General features: G+C 37.0%; 1 protein-coding gene across 2 annotated transcripts; it reads left to right on the top strand.

Moving 5' to 3' along the window:
• Positions 1–10,898: 10,898 nt before the first annotated feature.
• LOC128867894 (farnesyl pyrophosphate synthase-like) lies at positions 10,899–17,109 on the top strand. Of its 2 annotated transcripts, none has more exons than XM_054109478.1 (7): positions 10,899–11,018; positions 12,197–12,285; positions 13,429–13,499; positions 13,571–13,711; positions 15,465–15,826; positions 15,893–16,119; positions 16,899–17,109. In XM_054109478.1, exons 2-7 carry the CDS (start codon positions 12,198–12,200, stop codon positions 17,081–17,083), a joined length of 1,074 nt encoding a protein of 357 aa, XP_053965453.1. In that variant the 5' UTR covers positions 10,899–11,018; position 12,197; the 3' UTR covers positions 17,084–17,109. The 2 variants fall into 2 exon arrangements, with proteins under 2 accessions (XP_053965453.1, XP_053965452.1); XM_054109477.1 differs by having other exon boundaries at positions 10,899–11,100.
• Positions 17,110–25,242: the final 8,133 nt, after the last annotated feature.

Here is a 25,242-nt window from a genome sequence, read left to right as displayed (position 1 = left end):
CATCTTCTAATACTGTTTATTATATTCATATGGAATATTGGAAAACATAAGAAAATATTGAATTTTCTTTTTTCTAAATTTATTTTATAACCAAAAAATAGACACCTATTTGTTTTTATGTGGTATTTACCCGTACCACCAGTCCTTAGATACATTCGCATATTCATACATACTGATCGTCTGAGGTCGCACTGCCCATTTTGTGCTTATTTTGTCACATTTTAATAATTATAAAATTAAACAAGATTTTTGTTTTTAAAGGGTGGTTAAGTTTCAAGGACCGGTGTTGATTTTGATTAAGATACAATTTTTTTAGGAAATTATTGTCATTTCTCTTTATTATGAGAATATGAGTATGGCTCAATTACGTATGGAACAAAATATCGGCCAAATGGTCGCCGCGGCCTCGGCGGCACACCTCCATCCGATGGTCCAAATTTTCGATGACGCTGGGGCATAATTGAGGTTCTATGCCGTTAATATCCGGAATTATCTCATCCTTTAGCTCTTGAATTGTTGCTGGCTTATCGACGTACACCTTTTCTTTCAAATAACCCCAAAGAAAGAAGCCCAACGGTGTCAAATCACCTGATCTTGCCGGCCAATTGACATCGCTGCGACGTGAGATTTTTCGGCCATCAAATTTTTCACGCAAAAGAGCCATTGTTTCGTTAGCTGTGTGACAAGTGGCACCGTCCTATTGAAACCACATATCGTCCACATCCATATCTTCCGATTCGGGCCATAAAAAGTTTGTTATCATCTCACGATAGCGAACACTATTCACAGTAACTGCCTGACCGGCCTCATTTTGGAAAAAATATGGCCCAATGATGCCGCCGGCTCATAAACCGCACCAACAAAAACAGTCTAAAAAACAGTCACTCTTTGTGGGTGCATTGGTTTTTCGGCCATCACTCTTGGATTATCATTCGCCCAAATGCGGCAATTCTGCTTATTGACGAGTCCGCTGAGGTGAAAATGCGGCTCATAACTGAAGATGAAGACGAAGTGCGCGATATGCATTTTGATTTGAACGCCCGTTTTCATAATAAGCCTGAATAACTTTAACGCGTTGCTCGATTGTGTATCTTTCCATGGTTCAAATTGAGTTAGTCTGAAATTTGAAAAATGTCAAATGAAATGCAGAAAAAAACTTGACGTTTAGGTGAGGATCACATTCAACATCGGCCCTTCTAATTTAACCATCATTTATATAAAATTTTAACAAGTTTTTCTTTTTTGTTTTAAATAAAAATTAAAAAAAAAATGTTATTTAATAAAAATTAGAAAAGTTCCTCTTTTAATAATGACTATTTCATGCACCGGCTGGACAATCATAATGTAACCCTTATAGTGAAGGGAACTTGGTAAAATGAATTTGAAACTTTTTGATGTCAGATAAAAACTAAGCTGCCAACGTTGGCGCTAGAAATTGGGCAACCCCGCTCTGCTTCTACCTCAAGATCATTTTCAAAAATGCTAAATATACAGTATTTCAGCAAACAAAACAAAAAAAAAGGTTTGCAAAAATTTAGTGGAAGATATCAGCCCGAAGTAGACTTTGATGTTATTATTTAAATATTTTGAAAAAAAAATGTACCGAACTACAAATTTGGTATGCACAGTGCACTCGCGATGCATTATGAAATTTCGATTGCCGTGGATGTACCCTCATACATATGTATATGAATTAACTCAAAATAAGTCGAATTTCTTTAAAAAGAGGCTTCGACTTGATAAGAGGTTTCTTCGTGCGAGCTACTTTAAAGATCTCAAGACATGAATTATTTCAGTTATCAATAAGAAAAAACTGCTCAAAGGCAGTATAGGAGATAAAGTAACGCAATTCTTTGAAAAGTGTCTATAGTGGCTATAGTCTGTTCAGTGATAGCTCGACCTTTTGGAATTGACGACATTCCGAGTTTGGGCAAACTGCGGACCATCGGTGATTGAACAAATTTGTAAGTAAAATAAGTATCAGTTGGTTATGAAAGTTTTCCGCTTTGGAGTGTATTAATGAAGCAGATTGATTGCCTTGATTCCGACCCCCAGAGGCGTAGTGATTGCTACCGGAAGGACATGTCAAAAGTGCCCTCAATGTCTAGGAAAGCGCCCACAGTGAACTCTTTCTAAGAAAGGGACACCTCGATATCTCTGACAATAGTTTGTGAAGCAGAATCCACCGATCTGGCTTTACAATAGGCAGGTTGGGCAACCGATAAACGCCCCCAAGAGATTTCATACCTTCCGAACAGCCTCACAAGGACCTTCAACACGATGAAAGACTGATTGGCCTGAAACACTGTGGGGATACGTGTAAGATTTTACCTGCCTTGGGTATGAAAGTAACTCTCACAGCCCTCCAAGAAATGGGATTGAAGCTCCTATCAATGCAGCTCGCATAGATAGGAATCAGCCAATGACAAGATACCTTCGCAGATTCCAGTAGTTGAGCAGATATGATGCCATCGTGGCCAGATGACTTGAAGAACTCGAAAAGGACTATCGCCCAAGCCAGGCGGCGCTTATCCAGCAAGCAGATATGGATGCGGGGAATGAGCTGGTATTGCTCCAGTTCGGATTCGCCAGAAAAATGGGCGTTGAGAAGCAACTTGAGTGACTCCTCGCTAGTCATCGTCCGGCATCTTGATGCGTCCTTCAGGTCCCCATGGGCGTGAAATTCCTCGAAGCCAGCCTTTAACGCTACCGCAGAATTTTCTCCATGAGTCTCACTTCGCTTTCCAAATTTTGGATTTTTTAGATTCCTTATCCTAATTTGTAGAGTTCTCATCCCGTGAGAGACTTAATACTTCTTGCTCTTATGAAGAGCCGTCTAGAGCAAGTTCTAATTTCAGAGAGTTCAGTAGTCCATCAAGGTGGCTTTTGCGTGTTAGGGGGCGATCTTACAGTACAAGAGCTCTCGAGAGCCCAATTACACGCAGTGGTGTATGTCTCCACTAGTTAGTGAGGTCAAGTACCTTCTCCCTGACCGCAGTAACAAAAGTCGGGCCCCACCTTATTATAAATAACCAAGTATTCACTTAGAACAAAATCAAAAACATTATAAAAGCGACTCACCTCTTGCATTAATGTCCATACTTCCCCAACAAGTATGATGGGAGTTCACGTTGGTGCCAATGATGACGCCGATTTTCCTTCGCCTCGCCTCAGCTAAGGCCTTCTTTAGAAGCGTGAGAGCTGGTTCCACCTCGTCGTCATGTGCCATGTTAGCTGAGCTCAACCAGAGTCTCCCAGTAGTGCTCTCCAAGCTCATAGTAACAATGCCTTCATTGCTGAAATGAGACAAATTTAATGCATTTAGTTCTTTCCTGATGAGTAGATCGATAGATGAATAAATTCTTTTCATTATTTTGGAAATATACATAAATATCTTTAAAAAAAAAACCGGAAAAAAAACCACGGTGGAGTGCTGTGAAAGTGCCGAGTTTGTCACCGTTCAGGTTTTGAAAGCCGTTAAGGCCGCATTTCCTTTGGCGTTACCCAGGGTGCACCGCTCGAAGGTGATCCACCCCCTAAAAATGAACTCAAATATGCAGGAAATAACTGAATCGTATATTTATGCAAATACTTATTTCACCTCATGACAAAGGTAGATATTTTCATTATCCCATGCAGTTTGCGTATTTTATATTTTACTCCAGTTGACCGATAAACAATGAAATGCAGGGAAATAGTGAATTCTGTTGGCCCCGATCAAGTAGTACAATTAATTATATATAAACGCGCATTTTAACTGTTGTGTAAAGAATTTTATATTGACTGGATATTGAAAGAAAATTAAAGTATTGTCAGGTCTTCTAAAGGGTCATGTGAATTCATCGCTTACAAAATGTTCCTTCTAACGCTGGTAGGGTATTTTCCACTTAGCTACAGTTAAATATTTCAATTCAATAAAATAGTTGTTGTATCAAATGTAGTAAAGTCTCTTTCACATGTTACGTATTTCAGTTTTGCTTGGACAAACAATTTGAAGGCAAATAATTTCCTTAAGCAACTTAAACAGAAGAATTCCAATTTTCTCTCTAATCGTTCAAAAAAGAAAAGTAAACTATTTATCTTTATTCATGTTTGTTGTTTTATACTCACAGATATGGACATTTTTTAACAAAGACTTAGATTTACAACGAGATTTAATGCCTTGAAATATTGAAATGCCCAAAGTTGAATTTGCTTATTCCGATTAAATTTTTTTGCCACATCGTTTGCGACACCGTCACGTTTTAGTTCCGATTTGCAAAGTGAACACGGCCCCTTTCAACTTCCTTTTTAGCTCATCCCAATCGTTCCGCTTCAGCTTGCGTCAGATTGGTCATGCCGCAAAACCGGTTGCAGATTTTGACTGCAGCATTGTAGCGTGTTCTCGCGTTCATCCCCTCTTTGGCCCTTTCTTACTCCCAGAAATGGCACCATCAAGCAGCACCGGAGGGCGAAGTAAAGCTTCTTCCTCGTTATTATTTACGCTTGCTAGGAGCTCTGGTATTACTCAGCAATTGGGCCATGGACTGTGGTTTAAGTGTAAACCCGAGAAAAACTGAACTGATGCTATTCACTAAGAATATCAAGGTACCAAACTTTAATCTCCCAAAACTAAACGGCGTTAGTCTGACGCTAACCGAACAGGCAAAATACCTAGGTGTTATCCTAGACCCCAAACTCAGCTGGAAGTCCAACGTACAGTACAGGAGGAAATACTCAGGGGAAAAACTCTCCCACTTCAACAACAACGACACTTTCCAGGTCCGAGTCTTCGCAGACTATAGCACCCTTGCGTTGCATAGCGTTCTTTGTATGTTTGACAGTAGCATTAGGACCACTGTAACTAGCTCCCGTTACAGTAGAAGTTTGGTCGCTTGAGTCAGTATTTGAATTCATCTTTTTCGTAGGACCACCTGCTCGACAAGGCAAGCGCAGTGGTCGAAGTACTATAAAGAGGAATTCAAAAGGTCCACCACGGCAGCGCCCCATGCCCAGCCGTTCTGGTAAAACCCCTGGCTGCCAACCATCCGATGGGCACCGTGTCGCATAAAATCCTGGATTAGGGGGTGGGCAAGGAGGCGAAATAATGGGATGCCGGGGGTTTAGAAATAACAAGGGATCTCAGTCGGTACGGTGATCTTCGCATTGTGATTGGATGGCCACTAATTTCGCCGCAAAGTGGATGGATGGCTAGCCAATCCCCATATGGACCTTCCCTCTAAGTTCGTGTTGAGTTGGTCCCCATGATATGGGGGACAAACCACCACTTAAGCCTCATCCCCGCACCAAGGAGACCAACATTAACGATGATTAAGAAAAAAAGTTGACTTTTCATGGCGAAGTATTTAGTAAAACTGCAGCATTTTTAAAAACTTCAACGTTTTCATTTCCATCATCTCTGCCCTCGCTATTTACTTTTCTCATATCGTCATTATAGTGCTGATCTTCAAGGTTGTCATCGCTTCAAAAGCCCCATGCACCTGAACTCTCGGTGTCTGCCAAATTTAGGTGAAAATGAAAATCAGAAATTATGTTGGAGGAATGCAACACCTGAGCGTCGTGTGCGTCATATCTATGAACTATATGAAGTTTGATGTAAAAAATTCAAAATCAATCGAAAATCACTTTAGTTTTCCTCTAATAGTGAATATCACTTAAAATCGAGGTAGAAAAAGGTCACGAACTATTCTGGCATAATACTGATTTCAGCTTCTGCTATCCCGTATCAGAAATACTAGCATTACCATTTAAAATTTCACAAGTGTAAATGTTCCAATTTTGGTTTCCATTGTGCGAAAAAATATCATTTCTCGAAATTATGCAAAAAGACGTCTAGAATCGAAAAGCCTAAATATCAAATTATAGATTCGGAAACTGCATGAAATTCTCTAAAACTTTCATTTGGTTGCAAGATCTGACGAACCGGTACTCACATTTTTTACAAAAAAAATCTAGCGCCCACACATTTCCAAATCTATTTTTGAATATGATGATGAACTGATTAGAGTTGAAAAAATAACACCTGATTTTGAACGGTTCACAGCCAAATGCAACTAAACTATATTAATTTGTCGATAATAGTCCGATATTACGCGACGATTGCGTGTGCCACTTTCGATGAAAGCTTTTCTTGCGTGTAAAAACAATCTCGTATATGATAGGCGCACTTTTCGCCAGAAAAAGTAATCACGTGCCCGCTACGACGTTCTCAATTTAGGCACGGAGAGAGGTGATCCTACTCTCCCACACATTGTTCTATTATTATTATTATTATTAGAAGGCCATTACGCACTGCGACCAGAGCTGATCTATTGTGAAAGGCCTATTTTTGTAACCCTAGAGTTTTAGGCTTTTTAAAAATTTTAGCACAATTTTAGGTTTGTTGTTCCAAAGATTGCATGGAGATACTACGATACCACCAAGGTGATGAAGTCTCTGTCTGCCCAACGCAGGACATTCACAAAGCACAGGTTCTGAGCTTTCTATGTCCATTTCGCAAAAGCGGCAGACATTGGTCTCAGATAGATCAATATTATTTAGATACTTCAGGCTGCAGTGACCTTTAAGATATCCTGTTAAAAGACGCAGATCTACTCTGCTTAGTAAGAGAAGCTTGTCAGATATTCCTTTGTAGGGACTTAAAAATAGTTTGGCTTGACGCTGACCGGCACAGTTTAGCCAGTGTGCAGCGAATTTCCTTTCTTCCCATTTCCTAAGGAATTCATTAATGTGGCTTTTTGTGAGTCCACAGAAAGGCTCAGGACCAGTAAGTTGCATATTTGCTCCTTGTTTTGCAAGGTCATCAGCCATTTCATTTCCCTCATGTCCTTCAAGTCGCGGAATCCAGCCTAGTGTTACTATGTTGAGGTTTCCTAACGTGTTGAAAAGGTTTAGGCAATCATTTACCAATTTAGAGGTGATAGTTGTTGATAGAATGGCTTTTAGAGCCGCTTGGCTATCTGAAAGTATGTAGATGTGAGTACCTCTCATTTTCCTGCTAAGGCATTCTCTCACACATATTTCGATGGCATGTATTTCTGCCTGAAATATTGTTGGGTAGAGTCCCATCGGAATCGATTTTTTGAATTTAGGCCCATTGATTCCTGCCCCTGTTCTGCCATTTTCCAATTCGGACCCATCAATAAACCATAGCTGAGAGCCAGGTTTAAAAGTAATAGAACTAGTTCTCCAATCTCTGCGTTCATTAATTATAACTTGGAAGTTCCTGAAGAGTATTGGTTTGGGTGATAGTATATCATCCCTATGAAGAATGGGACTATGTAGGAAGTCTTCTAAGATCTTTAAATGTCCTTTCATATCCCCACTTTTAAGCTTCGCTTTCAATCAAGATTGGAAGCAGTATCATGTTCACAAGTAGGACATGTTTTCATAGCCCCTGTAATACCAAAACATATCAGGCGACGCTGTTTGTTTAATTCGTTTACCAAATATTTTGGTCGAGATTTTTTTTGTGAAAATTTGGAAAATTCTTCGAAAGAAAACTGTATATCGGAAATTTTACTTACTGCTATGAAGAAAATAATTAATAAAGTTTAAAACTTCTATGTATTTATAATAAAGGACCTTATTCAAAAATTCAATTCACATTTCATCAAAAAAGTACCGGGAATTGTTCAATAAAACGCAAAATAATTGTTTAATCATCAAAACTTATTTTGTTGCCTTTAAAACAGGCTCCATTCGAAGCAATGCACCTCTGCCAACGATTAGCCCAGTCATCAAACCACCTTTTAATCGCGCTTGAAGAGATCTTCTTCAGCTCCTTCAGCGAATTCTCCTTTATGGCCCCTATCTGCTCAAAGCGACTTCCGCGGAGTGGCGATTTTAGTTTTGAGAAAAGGGAAAAGTCACAGGGGGCCAAATCCGGTGAATACGGTGGTTGTTCGATTATATTTGGCGAGTTTTTAGCCAAGAAAGTGTTCACAACATGAACCTTGTGAGACTGTGCGTTATCTTGGTGCGAGATCCATGAGTTTTCTTTCCACAAATTGGGCCGTTTCCTACACACATTCTCTCTCAAACATCGCAATACTTCCAAATAATATTCTTTATTTACCGTAGAACTATTTGGAACGACTTCCGAGTGCAAAACACAATGATAATCAAAGAAAACGAGTAACCTGACTTTCACTTTTGACCGACTTTGACGTGGTTTTTTGGGTTTCGGCTCATGTGGATAGTGCCATTCAGCCGCCTGTTGACTGGTTTGCATGTCAAACCCCTGTTATGATGCGCTGGATAAACTTTGCGTCCTAATTCACTTGCTCAAGCATGTCCTCAGCCACATTTTCCGATGAATTTTTTAAAAGAAATTCAACGCTCTTGGAACGAGTCGAGCAGACACGCGTCTTGGCGTTTCATACCCAATTGATGGTGTAAAATGTTGCGAATTGATTCGTGAGACACGCTAAGTTCACGGGCTATCTCTCTCAAGCTTAAATGATGGTTTTCCAGCATCATTTCCTTGACTTTGGCGACATTTTCATCCGTTGAAGACGTTGATGGGTGGCCAGATCGTCGAAAATCTTCCACGACTTCTCGGCGCTCTGTAAAAGCCTTATACTACTCGTAGACACATGCTTTTGACAAAGCAACAAATTCAGCATACGAAATCCCGTTCAAAACACAAAATTTAAGACAAATTCTTTGTTCGATATTTTTATCCATAATAAAAATCGCAGAGCACATCTGCGCTTGACTGATATAATTAAATGTCAAAAACAAGCTAATTTACAGATTACGCTCAAACTCTGCGGCACTATAGAGGGCAGTTGTACCAACATTCCAGCAAAAACAATTTAGACATAAGTATGTGTAATGCGCGTTTTTAAATGAACAATTCCCGATATTTTTTTGACAGAATGTATTTCATTGTCCCTCGCTACAGTGGCTATAGTACGGGAACCAGGGGTCATTTTGGCCTCATCATTTCATGCCGACTGATTTTAATACTGAAGTCAGACGCCATCCAATGGATGACGAAACCAACTGTCAGCTGGTCCAGTAGCGTTGGGTACGTGCGTGGGATGCTGCGAAACGTGTCGAAAAAAAATTTTTAAATAAAAAAAAGTAGTCAGCTGCGCCGTAGAGAGGGGAAAATACGTCAGGCGAACTTGTAAAATAAATTAAAAAGTAAAACTACTTATGCCGATTGAAATTTGTTTACATAATTTTGGACACATATGAAAATATAATAATGATGGTCAGCTGCGTTTATAGCGGTGAGAAGACCGTCAGCCGAAGCAAGAATGTAACATTGCGTTCAGCTGACGTATTTTCCCCCCTCTACCGCGCAGCTGACTAATTTTTTTTTTACTAAATATCAAAAATACATGAAAAAAATTTCAGCCCGTATAAAATGAGTTGGTAGAAATTTTTTTTCGACACGTTTCGTACCCTTCCACAAACACACCCACCACGGGTGCGCCAGCTGACGTTCACTTTCGTTATTCATGAAAGCTAAATCACAAGTAGGTATAGTCAAGAATTTAACGGTATAAAAACGCAGTCCAAAATCGACCCCTGGCTCCCCGACTATTAACCCCATAAGAAAATAATACAAGAAAAAAACAAAGAAAATACATAAATCTGCCCTCTTTTCTCTTTTTACGAAGTCGCATTATAAGGCAGTGAATTTACATTAAATCACTGCTCCAATTACTTCATCAATTATGAATTCAAATCAAAATTTAAACAGTGGGAAAGTGAACAAAACCCTTAATTTTGACAATCTATCCACAAATACCATAAAAAACACAAATCAAATCAGTTGTTCTCATAAAACCACATTTTGATTGGTATTGATATACAATTTGGTGTAAAACTAATCCCCCTATCATATCAAAAATCTGATGAACTTCATTAGCAGCATAAAATGGCTAACACAGCCACGAATTAGTCATCGTTCATAGTCCGAAAATACTCAACCCTCCCACCCCTCTCCTTTTGGTACTATCGTTTTCCTTCATCTCTTTTTCCTCTCCTTGTAATGGTATCACAAAGCATGAATCAAACTTCTTTCGTCCAAGTGGGCCCACTTTCTGGACAACCATTAGAACCTAGCCTAACCTAACCTAATCACCCTATCGAAAGCTTTATAATTTTTGCAAATGGCGTCGGACGTCAATCGCATTGGTCACTTGAGAACTAGACAGCTGCAGTAAACAAACAGAGCGCGTAAAGGTCAAAATAAAGATGTCCATCACTCAAAATCATTGTTTTTTTTTTTCGTTTAGTAAAAATGTTATTCAAATTGAATGATTAGTTTTGCGCCACCTTGTTTTTACTCTCCTTACAAAATTTCAATTTAAGTTTTGAAAAGGTTACACCTTTTTTATGTTTTTATTCGAGTATTTTGAAAAATGTTCTTTTGAGAGATTTTAGGAAAGTCTTACATAATTTTCTCATTTCGGAGGAGCTTTCAACCTGCATTACAACCAATATTTCACAGCTGCTTTTTTGTCACTTTCATATTGCAACTGAATGGCTTTGTTGTGGGGACTAAAAGCTTGGGTTGGTTTGGCGTAAAAAAGAAACTTAAAACAGATTCAACAAACAGATCAAAATAACTAAGAGACTAATACATACATATGTACACAAGTAGTATTACAAAAGTAAATATTTATTTGTTAATCCCTTTGATTATCGCATTGGCATTCCGTCTTTAATATCCGAGTCCATTATTTATGCACAACCCGATGTAGTGCAGTCTCTAACTACTATTTGGGGCTGTAACTATGGGAAAATTATTCAAAATTATAAATATTAATTCAGTTTGAAGCTCAAACACAAACTTTCCCCCTTGTTGCCACTCGATTGCGCGTGTCGGGTGGACTTGAGCTTGACTTTATTTTAAAGCGGCCGCGTTTCATATTCTCGCAGTAATAATTTGCTTTCGGTGCATTAAACATTTGCGGAGCTTAGATTTTTAAAAATTAAGGATAAAACCGATAAAATCTTGCCATAATAAATGCTAATGGGATAAGCGATAGTGACAAGTGAGTTGAAATTTGGCTACAAAGATTTCAAATAAAAGGATAAAAAAATACTCGCCATCATCATAAGGCAACAAATTTAAAGGTAAACAAGGAGCGAATAATATTAGAAAAAAATTTCTGTTTGATGTATCACGTCCACTGAAGAAATTTTGTTCAGAACTCCATGTCTGCACAAAGTTAATAGAAAATGTTTAGGGTGAGATCGCCAAAAGTACTACAAAAGGCAGCCATACTATGAATAAATGAACTGTAAGCGTTGACCTCTCTCTCGCTCATAGTCCGTCAGTGAGAAGTTGCCGCGCCGTGTCGTTCTAAGGACTCACTCGCTCACATTTCTCTAACGGTAGCAGCAACATCAAACGAAACTGTGAAATTCAAATAATTATTCCATGGAAAATTCATGTGTTGTAAATTTAGTTTAATTCGATATTCACCAAGCAATATTCTTCGCCCAGAAGTCGCCCGTCCTCTTGACTTCAGATACCTGCGTAAGGACAATGAAGCACAGCCAAATGAAGAATGAATCAGGAGTTGGGGCAGGTCTAGCTTGCTTCAGGTTGAGATGCTAGTTCTCTCATTCAGTCTAGTCACATTTTTCATTCAAATCTTGCATCGTCAAGCCATTGAGCGGTAGGAATTTAGCTATCAAACACCTTTTATCTGGAAGTTTTAAGAAACCATGGTCAATGGGGGTAGCAAGGTGATACTGGGAAGCTTTTCACCTATTTTATGGAATATATAATAGTAATAATATAATAATTTGATCATTGCCGTCAATTCTTCTAGTTCAGCTGTAGGTTTGAGTATGAGTAAAGGTTCAATGTGGAACATAATAAGAAGAAAACTAAAAACATTTTGAAACTATTTTAATTATTTAATTTATTCCATATTAAAAATTTAGGTTAAGAGTTTTTAAATTGAATACTTTTTATTTTTTTATTGTTTAGGACAAAATATAATTACCAAAAGCAATTTTTTTCCAATTTTTTGGAAATATTTTTGTTTTGTAAAACAAAAAGTTATGCGTGAGAGAAATAAGGTTTGCTCCTTTAAATGTACCGAAAATACTGCGGACCCTCCAAGGAGTGGCTATGTAGAAATTCAGTAAATCTGTTAAAATTGAAATTTCTCTGCGAACATTGATTATGATTTATATTTAATTTTTGATTAATTTTTAGTATGAACACTTCGTCAACAATTGGAAATCTTTCTGTGCCCTTGGCGATGGGAAAAAATGAGATCGATGGATTTATCGCTGTCTATCCAGGTAATTATTGGGTTGTTCGAAAAGTAATTTAGTTTTTTTGTGGTGAAAATGAAAGACGATCTTCGTATAATGAATAAATATTATATTAAAAAAAAAAACAGTTCAATTCGATAAACTTAGCCTCTCATCGATCTCACTTGTTGTTATTCGCCGGTTTGCAGCAACTAATGCTTTTATCGCGACTTAATCAACTTCAATCGTTGTAACAGCTCGTTTGTTATCGCAGAAACTGTCACTTTGAGTGGTGAAATACAATAACATCCGGTCTTAAATTTTTCTGGGCATCGAATATTTTAGTTAATTAAATAAATTAATATTACAACACTGCCGTTCATCTCTATTCAACAACTTCGGTTTCACCACCGCGACCGCTGGTCGTGAGCTCGAAAATTTGGGGGTTTTTAGGAATTTTTTTACAATAAAATAAATTAAAAACAATATTTAATTTTTTTTGGCATTTTAGTTAACATCTTTTTCATACAAAAAATTAAAAAACAAAATTTTTTAATTTTAATAATTTAAAAAATGGCGCTGAAGTTGACCCTCCCGAAAAATTGGACGTAGACGGCGTTGCCCATTTTGGCTCTTCTATTTATCTGAAATACAAAAAACAAAAAAATTATTAATCAGTATGATTGTAGCTATGTCCCGCTACTAAATACAATAAAAAAAATAACAAAATGGCCCGGTTTTGAATTTGAAACTCTAAAAATTAGTTTTTTTTTTAAAGACATATTAAAATTTCAAATTTCAAATTTAAAGTTTTAGGTACAGGAGCGCGCACACCGCTCTTTACCTAGTTAATGGGCTGTAGGAGCAATAATATTGGTAATTTCCGCATGAACATTTCACAGAATATTCTTAAAATACTATCTTTTCGAAATATCGAAAAAATAAAAAATTGATTTTTTTAAATTTCTATACCTCAAGTTAAACTTCTTATATAATCCTTTTATGAAGACGGCTAAATCTTCTTTTTGTTTTCGTGAGGTGCTCTTTTATCGTGGAAATTCATTCTTTTGGCATTCGATATTAGATTTTATTCCTGAATAATTGAGTTTGGTCTCGATAGGAAAAACGGATTTTGTTCTTGGTTTTGTTTTTCTTTTCTTTCATATCTAATGAGCCTTCATTTATTTACAGATGTTGTAAGAGATCTTACGGATTTTGGAAATAATAACGCAAGCAAAATGGTTGCAGACTGGTTCGAGAAGGTAGTGAATACTGATTTTCTAAATACATTTCAAAGTTAACCAATGCTCAAAGAAATGTTTACACTTCACAGGCTCTAAACTACAACTTGTCACCAACCAATACGAAAAATAGTGTAATTACCGTTTTGACTTACAAAAATTTAATGAAAGGCGATCAACTCACTGCTGACAACCTAAGATTGGCGCATTTGCTTGACTGGTGCCGTGAACTGGTATTATTGACTTAGACTTATATATGTAGATATATAATATTTTGATAGCCTAAAAACACATTTCATTTTTACCAACTGCATTTACACATATACACCTTACAAATATTTTCATGAAAAACACTATCGAAATTTGTAGTTGGAAACATATTTTATTTATTTCTTTTTTCATTACATTCTTAAATGACAAAAGCAAAAGAAAATAACGCGATCGCTCACTTCATTGCTTACATAACGGTAAATAATTGCACCAAGTCGTAAATATAGCAACCAGAAAGTCTGCATACAGTTTTAAAACGTAAGGGGACAGATGGCTGTAAACGGCCATATTTCTTAGAATTCTTGTAAGTCACCGCTGACTGCCGCTGCTTTGGAACCCACATACTTTATTGCCTCTTGCGACAGTATTTCATGGCCACCTATCCGCAATTTCATGAACTCTCTTTTTCTTCACGCAGTTACGACGACCGCTTCCGTTTTTTTGTACTGCCAACTTCAGCCCCGCTGCAGAGAGCCATAGTTGGACTCCAGCTGCCGGATCATTACACTTCTCCTGCAGATGATTTAGCTTCTTGTCCGCGACCACGAGAGCGATCTTATCGGCATAGTCTACCAGTGTTGCTTTATCCGGCAATTTTAAGCTAAGTACTCCGTCGTACATGGCTGTCCACAGTGAGGGTCCAAAGATTGATCCCTGAGGGACGCCACCAGTGACTTTATATGTCTTTAGACCGTTATGCGTATCATACTGCAAGATTCTATCCCTAAAGTAGCTTCGTATTATGCGTATTAGATAGCTAGGGACTTGGGGATTTTTTAGAGACAGCAAAAAAACGCATTTTTGACGTCTAGCGTAATAATTGCACAGAACTTCGTGCGCGTGTGCCCTCCGCTAATGGCGTCGCGCGCTATATTTGTCACCATTCTAATAGCGTCCACAGTCGATCTAGCCCGTCTGAAACCTAATAGTTTGTCAGATAGGCCGGTTGGGCATTCCATATAGCAAATCGATAGTAATTCGAGGATTAACCCTCGCTACTATGCATTATGATGCGCTCTTCTCGGACCGTTATCGTTCACCAGTCTGACTGATTGTGTGACAGAAGCAAACACAAACAAGCACAAACGTCGCTAAAATAAATTCAATTTTAGAAATGCTTGACCACATAAACATATTTTTATTTATTTTTTTTTATTCAGTGATGCAACCTAACACAGGGCCTTTTTTATGTATTTGTACAATTATACTTCCTCCCCCTGTAGGCAGTTTTTCTTGTAATCATATTTGCGGAGTTCATACCCATCGTATTTTAACAATTCCACATTGATTTCATGGCTACCACAGCCGTTATAATTTTTAAGCCTACTAATTGTGCCTTTAGTGTCTTGGCAAAAGGGTGGTTCCATTCTGTTTTCAGCCGTATAAACTTTACATTCGAGCGGTATGTGGTCATTATGGTTTAACACTTCAATCTGAAGTGATCTTTCCATACGTTGAAAATACCATTCATATCGTTTATCACTTTGCTGTACCTTTCTTTGCAAATGTCAGCTCCAGGTTGGAAACCTTTAGTATGTTTCCTTATTCTTCGGTACAGGTCTCTTATCTTATTTGCCTCAAACTCCTTCTCGCTTTGTCTTGTAGGTCGGCTCATATAAATTTTAGGTGCAGCTTAAACTTATACTGTGCTGTGAATCAATTAAAAAATATTAGAATTGTAAGGTGTATATTTTTAAATTTGTTTGTGTTCCGCAGCTTCACACTGTCATCCTCATCATTGATGATATCATGGACAACAGCACCACACGTCGGGGCCAGTTGTGTTGGTATAAATTGGAGGACGTTGGTCTCAATGCTGTGAACGATGCGCTCATGATTGAAAGTGGCATTTATACACTATTAAAAAAACATTTCCGACATTTGGACTGCTATGTTGATCTGGTCGAATTGTTTTGTCAAGGTGCCTTTAAATATGTGACTGGGCAGTCAATGGATATGCTTGCTGGTCGAAGGAGCGTGACCACTTTCACTAGGGACTTATACGATGCGATTGCAAAGGCTAAAACTGCCGTCAGCTGCTTCTATTTACCCGTGACTTCGGCTTTATATTTGGCGAAGTGAGCAATCACTTGAAATATTTATCAGAGTAAAACAAAATATATTTTAAAAATCTTCATTTTTAGTGTTAAAGACCAAAAAATGTTCAGCGAATGTCAAGACATTGCAATTGAGTTAGGTAAATTTTATCAAGAACAAAATGATTTCCTTGATTGCTTTGGTAGTCCTGACTTCACTGGTAAGATTGGCACAGACATAGAGGCCAATAAGTGCACCTGGTTGGCTGTGGCGTGCATGGAACTGGCCAACCCGGAACAAAAGTCTGTCATGGAGGAGTGCTATGGGCAAAGTGGTATGTATAAACATTCATATGTACATATTTAATAAACAAATGTCTGCGATATAACAACCTCAGTGCTTAAGGGATTATTGAAATCAAGGTTTCCCAATTGTCTTTGTACTGCGACTCCCTTTACAGAATTAATTTTCACACTTCCTTTTAAAAGAAAATACCGATACTTGTGCATTGATAGAACTGACATTATGATGGGGATTGACATTAAAAAATTTCATTCGGTGTTATGTTTGCTCGATATAGCTCAAGGCGAATCTATTTACGGTGGTATCGGTAAATAAACTGATTTGTTGTTCTTTCTTTCGTTAATCTCTTTGAATTTGGCGGAAAAAAAACCTGTGGCCATGAGTTTTTCTAAGAAACCACACTTCTGAGAGCCATTTCAATTTTCTAGACAATTCACTTCTCATTTTTGCCCAATTGAAAAGCCGAAATGGCTCTGCAGTGTACTAAAAATGTCAGTTTTCGAAAAATATCGATGCATCGACTATTTACACATCGAGTGGAAAATTTTGGATGCAACGAAGCATAACATCGACATTTTCGAAGTATTTTCAAGTGTACTTAGTTACTCTCATTACTCACTTAGGATAGCACTGCCACGCCCCACAACGCACAGTTTGGGAATCTCCAATGGCATATACCGGTTTTTCATATAATCGCTTTCCCAATTGCAGATCCTCAGAAGATCGCGATCGTAAATTTCATTTACTAATCATAAGTCGGTCATACATCGCATAACGAATTTGAAATAAATGTTCCCATTTCCATTTCAGATCCCGAGAAAGTTGCTCGCGTTAAACAGCTCTACCAAGAACTGAATATACCCAGCCTCTATGCCAAACACGAAGAAGAAACATACAACAGGATAAAAACACTTATTCAACAGGCATCGGTTAAGGTGCCACGTGAAGCTTTAGAAGAAATTCTTAACGCAGTTAATCGAAGAGGAATTATATAGAAACTAATAAATTACACAATAACACAGCTCGGATTTGCAACTTTTTTTGGGCAAAGGTTTGGATAGTTGATATTGAGTGAATCTTTGCGGGGGACCCTATAACCACAAGACTCCATAAATTTATCAAAAAGTGTTTAGCAGCAACACATTGGTTTGCGCCTACAAACCTTACGAGCTATAAAGCTGAAATAAATGAAGTCGTAGACGAGCTCAACCAGAAGTCCAGCTAACACTCTGTTGTTTTTGTTGTTGTTGCTGTACCAACATAAATATTCCCTATACATATACGGGAAGTGCTGCTGATATCCGGGTGTTTCCGGTAGCGTAGAACCGACTGTCGTGGGAATGGAGATATCAGTTTCGCTATCCGCGGTTCCTCCGATTTCCCTAAGCCAATCACATAGGGTACTTTTCATATGCTCTCCAGAATGATCGGTGTAGTGACAATTCAAGGACGTTTTTCAAAGTAGTGTGCAAAAGTTTCAGTTATTGTAGACCAGTGCTGTCCATCCCATAGATCAATTGATCACACGTATTCTTACTCTCCATCGTTCAGTCGTTAGCAAACCAGCAACGAATAAACACCAAGTTTGTTCGCGACGCTTAGTGTATGCAATACAATGCCCTGTGAGAACTTTTTATGCTAGAAACTGCCTTTGGCGACTTGCAATGCCTTTTATGTTACAAGTCGTTCAAAGGAGGCTATAGATGTAATATCAAAAGGCATTTCGATTCCTCCCACAAAAATACACAAATTTTAGACAAAAAAGCTAGTGAGGGATTATAAGAAGAAAAAAAGTTAGACTTTTTGGAAAAATTCAAAGGGTGGTTGGCCAAAGTAGAAAATGAGGAAGTTGTTAAGCAATCAAATATAAAAATGAAAGCTGAGCTATCTTCCATGATCAGCTTATATATTGCTAAACAAGGCCGGCCTTTTATAGATGGTGTTTTTGTTCAAAACATTTGTCTAAAAATTTTTCAAAAAATGAATCTTGATACAGAGCTAGTTAAAAATATACCCATATCCCGCCAAACAGTAGCCCGACGTATTGATGAACTGGGAATACACATTGAATCTGCAGTGAAGGAAAAAATTAATGATTGCCAATTTTTTCTCTGTGCTTGGACGAAACCACCGATATTAATGATTTATGTGAACTGGCGATATGTGTTCGGGCAGTTAACGTAAATTATGAAATAACTGAAACAATGTTTCTCTTGAAACATTCTGTGAGAATGTTACAGGAAAGATCTTGTTTGACGTAGTAAACGAAAAAGTTTTTTCAGTTTTCGATGCAAACAAATTTGTAGGAGTATTCACGGATGGGGCAAACGTTATGACCGGCAAGAATGAAGGGTTCATTGGTCAATTGAATAAAAATGGAATTTCTGGGAGACATTTTCATTGCATTATTCATCAAGTTGCACTCGCTTCAAAATTTTTGAGCGGTCATCCTGTCATGAAACGTGCAGAACAGATTATCAATGAAATACGTGGAGGGCACCATTCCCTCACCCACAGAAAATTTGTAAATTTTTTAAAAACAACTTCTGCTCGGCATAATGGCCTAAAAATGTATACAGACATTCGTTGGCTAAGTCGTGGTGATTGTCTCAACAGGTTGTTTGAGTTGAGGGAAGAAGTTTTGCAATTTCTTGAAATTAATTGTAATGAAGACACCCTAGTTCGATCTTTAAAAGATGACAATTTTATTTTGGATTTAGCATTTTTGGCTGATGTCTCCTTTTTTTTTGAACAAACTCAATTTAATGCTTCAAGGAAAAGAAACAGGAATAAACGATGCTGTGAAAAATGTGCATCAATTCCAAGCAGAACTATTTTTGCTTTTAAGGGAACTTCAATCTGGCGATTATGCCCATTTTCCGAAAACTTCGCTTATTATTACGAAACATGAGGGTGTTAAGCCGAGTGATCATATTGCAATTCTCGAACAGTTGTTTAACAATTTTGAAGACTGATTTCAGGATTTTGTTTGTTTTCAACCATTTCTTGAAAACCCCTTCAAATGCGATATATGTAAGTAAGTATGAATTTGCAATTCAGCCCGAGCTAATCATCTTGCAAAGCGAAAACGTTCCACCACACGGATATAATATTGAATTCTGGAAAAATTTAGAAGAATCATTATATCCAACATATTTTTGTGAGAAAATTTTTTCGGACTTAAAGTTCATTTGCTCCAAGCAGCGCCACAGTTTAACATCAAGTCATTTATCGAATGTACTTTTATTAAGAAGCTGCCACGAAAGTATTCATATTAAAGATTTTATTAGAGATATAATATAGATTTACAAACCCAAATATATATAAGGAGTTACATAACATTCCAAATTTTCTACTCCAATCCAATATTTATTTATTTTGGTTTAAATTTCCTACTGGGCTGCTCCCATTCTCTCGTTCTCACTTATACACTCACATTTTCCATTCTGGACAGCACTGTTGTAGACCGTCTCCGCTTATTTTAAATATTTACAATAGGGTAATTGAATTTGGGGTACAGTATGTTTCTTGTTCACCGATCATTCTTTTCCAACAATCATGAGTAAAAACTCGAAATACAATTTCGGAATTGACCAAAATTACCAACATTAATGAGGCTTGTTCTGAGGTGTCCTCCGAAGAAGATTAATATGAATTAGGTGAAAGTGATGATTACAGTGAAGATTCTGAATCCACTGAAACTGCAGAAATGGAAGGGTCATCGGATAGTGAAGAGGAAAACTTCTTCAATATACGACGTAACAAGAAAAGGGCGCGGATTATTTCTAGTTCTGACTTGGGAAAAGATGACACTCGATGCTCAAATTCGTTGGGCCAGTTTGTAAAGTTGAAATTAGCTGAGCCCTATGTATATACATCGAGAAGGAAATATCTCGACCGGCAATATTTTTACAACCATCCCACTGACCAAAAAATTGCTTGAACTAAAGGCAACCTTGATTGGGACCAACCGTTCAAACAAGAGAGAACTACCAAAACCAAATGTATATAAATCAGAAGACTGCACGCTTACTGTACATACAAGTAAACCGAAAATAAAAGTCCTTCTTCTAAACACCAAGCATGCAAATATACAGATAGTGGGCAATAGAGAATGTGTTCCAGAAACTATTACGTTTTATAATAAAACAAAGTTTGGTGTCGATGTCGCGGACCAAACGGCACGCAAATATCGTGTGAAAGCAGGGTGTTTTCGATGGCCCCTTCAAGTTTTTTACAATATTTTAGATTTGGCAGCCATAAACGCCTTGATATTGTACAAAGGGTCTACCAGATCGAAAATATCCAGAAAGGAGTTTATGTTTTCTTTAGCTGATGAATTAACTGGAGAAAATAAAGAGAACATTCGTCACAGTTCAGACGTTTCAGATCAGTAACCTTCAACATCAGGAGCGCGAAAAAGTTGCCAAGTGGGCTACTGTAATAAGAATAGAAGCAGTAATCGTAGAAGATCGTATGCGGACTAATATTTTATTTTTACGTGAAGCCTTATATTGTCAAACTCAGATTTAGTTTAAATAAATTGTTTTTTTGTTTAAGTAAATACGTATTTTCATCCACCCGTCAAGTTGACGGATGCTCGTAGAGATAGGTATATAAGAAACGCCCGTAAACCGAGTGCTGAAAGTAAACTTGCATTTTTATATAACCATAAGTTATGGTAAAATTCTAGGTAAATAAATGCACTCAGCAGACCCGTTTACTACAAAGTGAGATACAAAGTGTAAAAATAATTATTAAATCTATCGCTTGTAGATATGTATTACGAAACAATAAAAACTATTCCCTACAAGACAGCTGACTATCATATAAGCACTCATATTATCATCATAACTATCCTCACCCAACTACAAATTTTCGTTCTAGCCATGAGAAAGTTCTGATAGTTCCCCCAATTTCTTATAACTGAAAAATATATCTACTATGCTCTAAAGGCAAGGCAACTAATCATTTTTATTCTTACAATGTATGTAATAACTGTTGACAACTAAACACCTCATTGCCATCATCACAAACTTCTCAGCACTAATAATCATACTTCTCATTTTTGTTATCAAAAAGTAATCAGCACTGATGGCCCAAACTACTCATTTTCGTAAAAAGTACAATAATCAGACTGATTACAAAAACTCCTCATTTTCGTTATCATTAGAAATTTAGAAATACATAAAATTTATATACAATATATTTTTTTTTTCATTAGAAAACTTTTACAACCAAATTCGGTATTTCATCCACGGAGATTCGAACTTCAAAACTTCATTTTCAAATGTTAGCCAAGCACCTACTCATTCGGCTATGGAGACCATACAACAAACACAGCCAAATTTCACACTAGAACTGTTTTCAGAGCAGCCACATTATAAGCATACAAATGAGTTGCCTTGGCGTTTAAAATACAGTAGATATATTTTTCACTTATATGAAATTGCTATTGGTAAAAGAGAGATAGAATTCACACCGAACAGGGGAAAAGAATATCAAAAGAAATATTTGGTTTCCCCATTAAAAAATTTTGTATAGGCCATTCTGAGAATGCGCATGTATTCGAGACTTATTAAATATGATACTTGTAAATGTGTTGGAATTTTTGTCAAAAGTGCTCAGCACTGTCTTATATATGAAAACTCTTTGTGAATGTATTTTTTTTGTTTGTTTAATAAACCAAAGCCCAGAACCAACAAATGCAAATAGTTCATTTATTTCTAATTAACATTATTCAACATTGTTCTTAAGGGGTTAGGGGTAGTCAGAATTTTCAAAACATCGATTTTGTTTTTTTTGCATTTTCTTATAGTATAATGTTTTAAAAATATTGTGTAAAAATTTGAAGTGAATCCGACAAATACTTTTCAAGTTATTCAACAATTAACAAAGGGCGCTCGGCCGCTCCGGAGCCGATAGCAAAACTTTAAATGCGTTTTTCTCAAAACTATGTTTTTCAAACTGGTGAACACTGTAACTTAAAAACCGCTACGTAGATTTCAATAAAATTTATACAGCTTTTGAAAAACATAAAAAACTTGTGCCTGATCGAAGGATTTTTTTTTTTCAAAAATTTCGATGTTTTTTTAACAATTAACTGTTGGTTTTTTCCCGAAAATCTGAAAAATATTTCCTGAGGCCGCCATTTTGTTCATTTTGAAAAAAAAAAACAAAGCTTCGATCAGGCTCGAGATTATCTATCAATAAAAATAATTTTTCTCATCCGATTGGTTTTAGATGAATCTGCAAGGACTTGTGATGTTCACCGCAAGGGACTTCTGGAGAAACGGGCTTCACACAAACAGCGATAACTTTTGCAATTATTAATTTTTTTTTTTGAAATTTTGGTGAAGTCAAGTTAAAACATGATGTTTTTATGCTATGTTTTTATTTTTGTTAAATAAATTAATTAAGTAGCAAAAAAAAATTCGTGAAAATCATCATTTTTTCGGGCCTCTGACTACCCCTAACCCCTTAAGTTATTTTAACAAAAATTAAAATTTTTCCAAATTTATTTTGCAAATGATTTCGAGTGCAGACAACACTGTGTGAAGAGAGCAATCAGCTGACATGGTTCTGCGGGAATTTTCAAAAATCCTTCGATAAAATTTACGATACGGAAGGGAAGTACTCTTTCATTTACATGGGGCTCTCATTAGTTTGATCGTAACAGCTGACAGGGGACTGCGTTTACGTCGGTGACTGTTTGCAGCATTAAAGCAGGCTTTGAGTGTTGCTTCATTTGTTTTCTTCTTTTGTGGGAGAAAGTTCCGAGTTATGTGTTGGTTTTCAATCAAACGGAAGAAATTAACGATGACAAGCATCCGAACGCTGCTTGGGAAATGCAGGACTATTTTTGTTAGGTTGGTATAATTTAAAAAACTTATGGGGATGTTTATGTTGAACTCCATTTTTTTTTGTTGAAATTTTGCAATAATTTAGGTAATTAATTAATTCGGTAAGTAGCTAAAATTTACGCCAATTTTAGTGAAATACAATGTAGAACAAAAATTTTAGGTTTTTAGAGAAAATGGCCAAGAAGAAGTTATCTGATCGTGAAATTGAAAACTTATTGATGTATGAAGATATACCTTCAGATACTGATAGCTGTGCGGGTGGAGAAGGATCTGATGAAGCCGAACCTGATATTAAAGACGTTTCCCTTGACTCGCAACAGTTTTCACTTGGTAAAAATATTTTTCCATCTGCTGAGGAGCTTGACTCTGACGATGAAGTTCCGTTATCCCATTTGCTTGGACGTAATCGGCTTGATTTGCGAGATGACTACATATCACATTTTATGCCGCTCAGCCGCTTCTCATGGATTCTTGGAAATTTGCATCTAGATGACAATAATTTATTGCCTTCCCAAAACGATCCCCATTATGATAAGTTGTATAAGATACGCCGTTTCATTGAAATGCTTCGAGAATCTTATAAGAAAAATTACAACCACACAGAAAAAATTGCTATTGACGAGTCCATGATCAAATTTAAAGGAAGAAGCTGTTTGAAGCAGGAAAGTCGACAACAAGGTGGAAACCAATTTAGTAATGTAGGTATAGTCCAGTCATCTGCTAGTTTGACCTGGAAAGTTTTGCGAGAGTTTTGAAACTGGATAATTTTTATAGATTTTGGGATGCTCTTTTCGAATTTCAACTTTGCCACCTCGTATCTGCGACGATAGCGCCGCCATATTGAAAAAATGGCGCCTTAAAACAGATTTTTTACAATATCTCCATTCCGACGCATTTTATGAGAAAAAAATATGTATACAAAATTAAACTAGAGATAATTTCCTACATTTTATGTTATTACGATTTTTTTATAAAATCAATAGTTTTTGGCGTATGAGCGCCACAAAGTACCTTTTAATATGCGTTTTCGAAAAAAACTCATTTCCACACCAGGAGGTAGAGTAGAGCGGCGCGTTTTATTTATAGTGGTGTCCCCTGTAGGTCTAATCCACATGTGATGCACACTTTCGAAAATTTAGCAACCTCCTACGTTTTACCGTTCCTGATGGACCAGGCGTTGCGAGTTCGTCTTGGGCACCGATCAAGAGGGCCCAGACTGAAATCTGTAGCTGTTTGATCTATAATATTTTCAGTGGAAAATATTTGTTGGGTAATTTTACCTTTTCCTGGTTTGAGAAAGTATACGTTTGATCGCATACATAGAGCTGTCAAAAGAATAAGAAGGTCTATATATTCGCCGACCACTATTACGGTGTCGAACGCTGGTGAAACATGCATTGCGGTATTGATGATTAGCGTATCCGCATCTTCCGTGGCTTGTGAGACCATGAAATTCTCAGCTTCAAATTTTGTTTTCAACATTCTAATGAGGCAGTTCTTGTTCGCATCATTTCCCAGAAATTTATCTTGTGACACAGTTGGAATCATTGTCTCATCAAAAAGTATATTATGTCTTCTGAAGCAGTTATTCGTGATCGTCGAGATCGCTCCGCAAATTTAGTACTACAGTTTGCTTTTCTAAAACTTGCTATAGTAGAAGATTATTGTAGAGAAATATACGAAAAAACGTGGTGGTGTAGGTGAATATTACTTTGTGGCGCTCGTACGCCCAAAACTATTGGTTTTATAAAAAAATCGTAGTAACATAAAATGTAGGAAATTATCTCTAGTTTAATTTTGTATACATATTTTTTTCTCATAAAATGCGTCGGAATGGAGATATTGTAAAAAATCTGTTTTAAGGCGCCATTTTTTCAATATGGCGGCGCTATCGTCGCAGATACGAGGTGGCAAAGTTGAAATTCGAAAAGAGCATCGAAAAATCTATAAAAATTACCTAGTTTGAAAATTCCCCGAAAACTTTCCAGGTAACTCCCTGTTTTTTTCCAAATGACTAGACTAGTAATGTTGTCAGAAAATTCTGTGAGGGATTGAAAAATAAAAACCGTAAGGTGTACTTTGACAATTATTTTAACAGCTACGAACTCCAGGTCAATTTACGTCAGAAGAACGTCTATGCATGTGGGACAGTAAATGAATCTCGTAAACATCGTAAACGTTGCGTTTTCATTTTGAGTAACTTTCATGATCCCAGAGATCTGGTTTATGTAAGAAGAACAGAAAAAACTGGGGAGAGAGTTGAAGTGTCATGCCCTCTGGCCTTGAAGGAC

This window comes from Anastrepha ludens, chromosome 6, assembly GCF_028408465.1.
Source record: "Anastrepha ludens isolate Willacy chromosome 6, idAnaLude1.1, whole genome shotgun sequence".
Taxonomy (NCBI): Eukaryota; Metazoa; Arthropoda; class Insecta; order Diptera; family Tephritidae; genus Anastrepha; species Anastrepha ludens.
The sequence above is the reverse complement of the archived record's forward strand: the minus strand, read 5'-3'. Positions and strand labels throughout refer to the sequence as shown.